This window comes from Eurypyga helias, unplaced genomic scaffold (assembly GCF_000690775.1).
Source record: "Eurypyga helias isolate BGI_N326 unplaced genomic scaffold, ASM69077v1 scaffold2199, whole genome shotgun sequence".
NCBI lineage: Eukaryota > Metazoa > Chordata > Aves > Eurypygiformes > Eurypygidae > Eurypyga > Eurypyga helias.
The window spans coordinates 19,749-27,665 of NW_010272535.1; the positions used below are offsets into that span (position 1 = coordinate 19,749).

Genomic DNA, 7,917 nt, shown 5'->3' on the forward strand with positions numbered 1-7,917 from the left:
TGTGGTTTACTAGTGTGATGCTCAGCAATAGCAGGCTGTAGGAACCCCGCTTTCTACAGATCCCCTGCTTTAAGACCATGGTACTGGGAGGTTTGGTGACTCGTTTTTTCCATGAGAGGGAGGATCGTTTCTTATCAAAGAATGGCTTGTAGTATATCTGAAGGACTGCCAGCTCCAAGAAAAGTCATATAAAGATCCAGACTTCAGTCCTGGCAGGTGGGGACACAGTTCTCCAAAACCACTGTGCGTGAAATCCACGAACTCTTCTTATGTGCTTAACTTTGAGGAGGGACTGATAAGAAGTGCTGACCTGGGGAGAGAGTTCTGCCCCCACTGCTGCCAGGACAATGAGCTGATCTTCATCAGCTCTGCAGGGAACAGCATGTGATCTTCCACTTCCAGCAGTCCTTGCCTGCACGTGCGCAGCTGCCAAACCAAGAGAGACTGCCAGCTGGAGAAGGACAGTCTCCTCCAGGAGTCCACAAAAGCTACAGGACATCAAGATCACGTGTCAATAGCCAGAAATACTCAGTGACCACACAATTTTGCTTATTTTTAAAATAAATTAATTCTGTGGAATATGCAGCTGATGCAATGCAACCAAATTGTTATGAAATGCACAAGGCAAAGTAAAATGTAGGTATTAGCATTTTGGTCATATGCCTAGCATTAGTAAATATTTTTTAATTTATTTTAAACCATCTTCTCTATTTGGATTTATCTGAATTAAAAAAAAAAAAAAAAATCCTTTCTGTTCCAAAACACTTAATGAATAAATTAAATAATGAGCACTACTACAGACTTTTGGGGTGCTCGTTTACAATGTTAATCCTTTACACTGTAAAAAACCATCATTTCTTTCTATTCTCATACTTAGATTTAAATCAGATCCTGATTTTTATTAGATTTAACTTCTGAAATACAATATTTTTTTCTTAAATATTATTAACAGGAGCTGTGTTACAGCTTTTCTTTGTTAAAGTGTAAATCCACTCTGTAGCAGTTTTTGTTTCATCCACTTCTGACACACTGGCAGAATCACAGTACATTGGAAGAGTGTGTTTTTTCTTTCATGAAATGCTCATGTGAGCATCTTATCACTGTATTATTTTTTAACTGATACAGAGTTGCTTCTCTCCAGTCTGTTTCTTAGGTTTGACATGATGTTTAATTTTTACTTAGTTGGGAACAGATGATCTGAATCTTAACCCTTGTCATTCACATCAGCACGATTCCTCCAAAGTTCAGGCATCTGAAGTTGCAACCTGTTTTCTCTTGCAAAGTCATTCTTTCCCTTCTCTACTCACAGAGTCATTTGTGCTTCTTTCTGAGTATACCCCACTCTCCAGCCTGTTGCACTGTGCTCTTTTGTGTGGAGAGTGAAGAGTGCAAGGATTCACTCCCTCCTGAATATTCCCAGTCTCTGTTAAGGAACCCTTTTAAGTGGCCCTACTGTAAGCATCTGCTTCCCCGCTCAAAATCCTTCACCCAAGCATTGGGTGGGATGGCAAGTCCCATTACAATCTCTGTCCCACTCCAGTTCACAGGTAGGGCAAGCAAAACTAGATTCTTAATGTCTAGTAACCATGGCTGCAAGTGTATGCATAACAAAGAAGCACAAGATTAATGTATGTCACATTGTATTTTTTATTGTTTCAGTCTACTTTTAGGTATTTCTTTTCCTGTAGAAAATAAAGGTATACAGCAAGATGATTGCATAGCCTGCCAAAAATAATAGCCTCATTTTTTTCTGGTATATATTCTATACAGTAAACTCAGGGACCTGCTGTATTTGTCCAGATTTCTTCCTCTTTTTTGTTAAGCTTTGTCTTCGAATGAGGTCAAGAGAAAAGAAAAATCATTAATATCTGTCAACTTCCTTTATAACCTTAAGGAAAAATCTTTGTATGATATCACACAGACAGTTTTTCAATTTCCTTGTGTAATAAACAGATGCTTTAGGATTTGGATGTAATTTAAAGGTTTAAAATATCACATTGAGATTGATGAATAAATCAGTTGTGAAGACAAAAACATTGATGCCTGTTGAAAATACCTCTCCAGACAGGCAGGAAATGAAATTAGTTCCCAGTAAAGTGTGGAGATGAGGATCACTGTTTAGTTCTGCTGCAGGCTTTTTAGGACTTGCTACAGTGGCAAAACGAAACTGCTAGGGCTACAGAAATCTAATTAAAGAGCAAATGTCCCTCCTGACATCGAATTAATCTTTATCAAGTTCCCTATTTTTATTTCAATCTGGAACAAGAAAATGAAATTTAAAATTCTAGGCATGTTGCAAAACAGTTGGTGATTTTCTCTTGAGCATTACAATGCAAAAACATTCAGCATTGTTTAATTAGACCTCGAAGCACTCATTTTCTAAACACTTTTTATTTCATCATTGTTTGTTAAGGGCTTGCATAAATAATACACAAATATTTACTACAAGCCTGGTACAAGGCTGTCTCCCTCTGTTGTAGTGATCTGTATTTTCAGAGCTTTTTCTGTTGATGAAAAAGCTGAACTATTGTTTACATCACCATCCTTTATCGGTCCTTCATACAGAGTTCAGGTCTCTTCAGTTACTTTCCCTTAACAAGCATGCTTTCCAACACCCGTACTGCTGGTAGTCTGGTAGCCCCTAACCCCAGCAGGACTGCTGTGCTGCTTCTGGAGCTGCAGCCTGGCTCAGAAACCTCTGCACCACCTTAGAATTTATCACATAAGCATGTCCTAAGAAACAGGCCTAAATCCCAGGCAGGTATAAACTGAAGAGATTTACCAGATGCAAGATGAAACTGTTGTATACACCTTATTTTGCAGATAGGAGAATTATGTTTGGATTGGTGGTCTCAACCTGGACATGAGAGGTGTCAGTTGAGTCCAAGCGCATGTGCATGCTGCTTCCCTGGAAAAGAGTCAAAGCAACTTGGCTGTGGTGACACAGAAAACCTGAGAAAACATGAGAATAAGTCCCCACCCAGTTCCCAGCTGGCATTTAAACCACAGGACCATCCTCTGACATCTAAGCTCTTTATTTGTCCTAAGTCCAGAAGAAATGGAACAGGTATCGCACTGATGATCATAGAATCACAGAATCACAGGATGGTTTGGGTTGGAAGGGACCTTAAAGACCATCTAGTTCCAACCCCCTGCCATGGGCAGGGACACCTTCCACTAGACCAGGTTGCTCAAAATGATCTCTTCTTCTGATCTGGGAGAACTGTCTCTTCTTGCTTCACGAGTACCTGCTCACTTACACGCTTCACTACAGCACTGCTGGAGCTACCGGCATCATATAGAGTTTTTCTTGTACGTATGATTGTTTCATGAAGATGGGTAAGAGATCACTCAGGGGCTTTGCCTCCAAAGGTGTGCCTGAGGGTAGGATGTGTTTCTGTGGTTAGTTTCCTTGTGCAGCTAAATTAGAAAGGCCGTATGATGTTTTGTATGAAAATGATGACAGTGATACACAAAACCAATTGTTCTGCCTTCTAATTACACAAAACTCCAATTAAGGTCATTGTGAAGTGTGCTCAAATAGTTTCCTTTGGGTTCGTTGCAGGCGTGGGAGTTGTTCGTGCAGCCTGATGTGCAAGTTGAGAGCCTGGTGAAAAGGCTGTGTACAGAGCTTGGGGGTTACAGCCACCACGGGTGGGGTTTCTTTTACCTTATCAGCAGGGCACTTGATGTTACGTGACAGCTAGATGCTGCATGCAGCTCGTGAATCTGCTCACTACTAATGATCTGTTTCTTGGAGTCATCAGGGGCAAAGTGGGCCTTCAGAGAGCACTTAAGGTACTGAGGTGGGACGTGGGATATTCTCCATTTGGAAGAGATTATGGAAGAAAGCTGTGCTCATTTACAGCCTAGGTGAAAATCCACCATCAGGGTGAGTGGAATGAGGTGATGGTGTAGACATGAGGCAGGGTAGAACACTCACAGGATCAACAGGGAAGAGCCAGAGCATAATGCACCAAGAAAGAGGGATGTGAAGAAGGTAGTGGCATGTTATATTTGAAGGAACTCATTTCTAGGGATGGAGGGGGTCAGGCAGAAAGTGAAAATGCTCATTTATCTTGATTAAAGGTAGTGTGGTTGAGTTGTTCAACCTGCAGGAAAAAAAAACCAATCAAACCCTCTTCCCAAAATTCCTGTCTTAATGAAAGCTGTGTATAGGAAGAGATCACACAAAATCCACTACAATTTAAAACTAAGTTACGAGCTGTAATCTTTTTTATCCTGAATGTGGAGTTTAGGCAGAAGGGGTGAATTTTCAAGCTAGGTATCTCGGTTCAAGTTCAGTTTGTGATTTAGCAGCTACACATCCAGTTAACTTGAATGGGAATTGTATGTCCTTGCCCCAGGAAGGAGTTTGGCCTGGGTTTTCTTTCAGCAGACATCGATTACTTTTGTACAGTATTCCCATAGTTTTACCTAATGTACTTCTTCTAACTTTACAGGAACATGATGTACACTTACACGAGGTGAACCAGATACACTAGCCTTGAAATTTCAGTTGTCCTCCAAGTTTTGAAGCACAGCATTTAAACATCCTCTTATATCAAAAGAGCTAAAAATTATTATGACTTTTCATATGACAGATATTTCAGGGAGCAGGTTAGATATCTCTTTGTAACTTACACTTTCTTTTTTTTCCTCATCTTCTTGGTTTCAAAAAGCAAGTTATTCTGTGCTACTTTCACTACATTAGTCCAACAACTGTTAAAAAGCTTTGGTTGAATTTCTGTTTAGTTGAGAGAGAAGTACAAATAAAAGAAGCAGCAGATGGTCCCTTTGTGACTGAATGAAGAAAAAGGGTTCTGAGAACAATATGTGAATAGGTGTAGTCTAATAAAACAGTCAGCCACCTGCTGCCTACGTCCTTCAAAAAGATTCTGTTGCATATTCTGGGAATTAATGACTAGTGTGTATCCTTACATTTATTTTAAATGGAAGCTCTAAGGAGCAAACAGACCTTTTTGCCCCAGTGCTGATTGAGTTGTTCTCTTGGTTTTGAATTGTTTCTGCTCTGTCCCTTTTAGTTCCGTTCTGTGACTGTGTAATAGCTAAGAATGATGTGGCAGTGTTTAATTTCTGAAACCAAAGAAACAATTTAAAACTTAGAAAGCACCTCCACATTCCTTCCTATTTTAAGTAGGATAACCTAAAGTACATCTGGAAAAGTAGAATTCTACTGTTTCTCAGTACACACTGTTTGCTGCCTTTTTTTTTTTTTTTTTTAATGCACCCAACCTGTTGCTTGGTCTGTGTACGTTCTAACGTACTTGCTTTCTCCTCCAGGGATTTACTCTTCAGCCTGATTATCAGAATATCATCAATCCGACATCAACAGCTGCACAAGTTGTTACCCAAGCAATGGAGTATGTTCGTTCAGGGTGCAGAAATCCTCCAGCACAGACTGTGGACTGGAATAATGACTACTGCAGTAATGGGTAAGCAGCCAGTGAATGCCACCTTGTGTTAAGCAGCATTCATGACACAAGTATCTGATAAGGAATTTGGAAACGGCTTTGTTGCCTGTCTCTTTACAGTATTTCAGAAGTGCATCTGTGATGGCACTTTATTTATTCAGCAGTTCTCAATACACACATTAGACATTGTTGTGACCTTAGCACAGCACATACACTTTGGTCTTTGAGTATTTCCATTCCTTAGAAAATCAGACTGAAATCTTAAGGAGAAGGTGTAGGAAAAGTTCTAAGACCACTCCCTCTTACTTGAGCAAGAGACAAATGGCGTGAACTGTTTTCTCCAAACACTGCATTGCTGAGGAGAGCTTGCTGCTAGTGAAAACAGCAAGGCTGGGTCACAAAAACCCACATCAGTGAGATGCAGGCCATAGCCACCTGTGGCCTTGACTCCTGGACTCTCCTGGAAAAAGCATCACCATCAGTGCCATCTAGGTGCCTTTGGGAACAACCTTCCATCAGCAGAAGCTTTATCTGAGCAAACTCTGTGTATACCCTGTGCAGATACACCTTTGTGAATCAGTGCACGTGGACTTCATCTTTGCTGTAGCATTGGCATAAATTGCCAGTGCAGCGTAGCTTGCTCTGTGCTGCTCCTAAACTCCAAACCAAGTAAGCTGTAAAGCTGTGGAAGAACAGAACTGGCACCCACCTTCATGGGGTACTTCAGGGGTAATGTGTTTAAATTGAAAGCGGGCAGGTTTAGATTGGACATGAGGAAGAAATTCTTCACCTAGAGGGTGGTGAGGCACTGGAACAGGTTGCCCAGAGGAGCTGTGGATGCCTGGTCTAGTGGAACCTGGTCTAGTGCAAGGTGTCCCTGCCCATGGCAGGGGGGTTGGAACTAGATGGTCTCTAAGGGTCCTTCCAAACCAAACCGTCCTGTGATTCTGTGATTCACGTAACTAAGCTCTCCTGCCCTCTAAGGAAAGTGGCCACATCATATGGGGTGCTTATGGAGTACACTCCCTAGACCTGTGCTAAATGCTCAGCTGTACCTGTGTGGTCTGTGAGAGAGGGATAGTCAGTGCTACTGACTCGCTAGCGCAGGTGATCCCAAACCAGGACTTAAACCTGTGTCCCAGCCCTGTGTAGTTCAGAGCCAGATGTGGTCTCCAGGTTGCTACATGCCACAATGACACTGGGATTTTTCTTATTATTACCATGGCAATGGACCTGTACTTCAGTGATACGCTTGGAATTAATGACATGCAGTAGCATTTGGGGTGATGAGGGTGGAAGAATAGGACTAAAAATTTGACAGATTTTAAGAAATCACATTTGTTCTTTTTCTCTTTGAGCAGGGGCATGCAGAGGGACAAAGCACTCTACCTTACCTGAAAATCTGAAACACCTCTCCTTTCCACTGAGGAATGCAGGGAAGTCTTTTCATCATGAATTGCTTTATGCAGTCAAGGCAGTTCTGCATTTTATTAGGGAATACAAGTTGCTAAGCACTTAGGACTATTTGAGCTTGTGGGTCACCCACTCTGGAAAAAATAGTCTTGCTTCTTTCTTTTTCTACCCCTCCTTGCCCCCTTCCCATATTTTTGTTTTTCTTTCTCCTTCCCACCCCTACCCTGAGATCCTTTAACGGACATTGCTTTTCTTCTTCCCCGAAGGAAACTCGGACCATTCAGATTTTATGTTGGTTTTTGCTGTGAAGTGCTGCGATAGTAACTGCCTTAGCAACTGTAGATGTCTCGGATAAAAGTCCTGGATTTTCCATTGGTTTTTCATAATGGGTGTTTATATGAAACTACTAAAGACTTTTTAAATGGCTTGATGTAGCAGTCATAGCAAGTTTGTAAATAGCATCTATGTTACACTCTCCTAGAGTATAAAATGTGAATGTTTTTGTAGCTAATTGTAATTGAAACTGGCTCATTCCAGTTTATTGATTTCACAATAAGGGTTAAATTGGCAAACATTCATATTTTTACTTCATTTTTAAACAACTGACTAATAGTTCTATATTTTCAAAGTATTTGGAGGGAAAAAAGTAAAATATTCCCAAATGATAGTAATTAAAAATATTGGCTTTGTCTCATGGAATAAACACAAAAAATAGGAAAAAAACTAATGTTGATAAAGAGCAAACACATTTATTTTGTACTGCCTAAAAATGCTTCTTTTTTTTAAAGAAAATCACTTTATGTGTACTGGTTAGTAAATGTCATTTAAGTCCTTTTATGTATAAAACTGCCAAATGCTTACCTGATATTTTATTAGATGCAGAAACAGATTGGAGACAGCTAAATTATAACCTTTACATATGGCTATGTATTATTGTTTCTTCATACTGTGTCTGTATTTAATCTTTTTTATGGAACCTGTTGCGCCTATTTATGAAATAATAAATATAGGTGTTTGTAAGTAAATTTGTTAGCATTTTAAAGAGGTTTCTTTGACGCTTTAACTTTTG

At 40.2% G+C, this 7,917-nt stretch overlaps 1 protein-coding gene across 1 annotated transcript in view; it reads left to right on the forward strand.

Annotated features, from left to right (window-relative positions):
* LOC104515233 (thymocyte selection-associated high mobility group box protein TOX-like) overlaps nt 1–7,247 on the forward strand; it is a gene marked incomplete at its 5' end in the record, with an annotated part of 22,828 nt that extends 15,581 nt beyond the window's left edge. Inside the window, 2 exons of the mRNA XM_010159140.1 lie at nt 5,305–5,456; nt 6,797–7,247. Coding sequence (XP_010157442.1) covers nt 5,305–5,456; nt 6,797–6,833 — 189 coding nt within the window. The remainder of the gene's footprint in view (nt 1–5,304; nt 5,457–6,796) is intronic.
* Between the last annotated feature and the right edge of the window lie 670 nt (nt 7,248–7,917).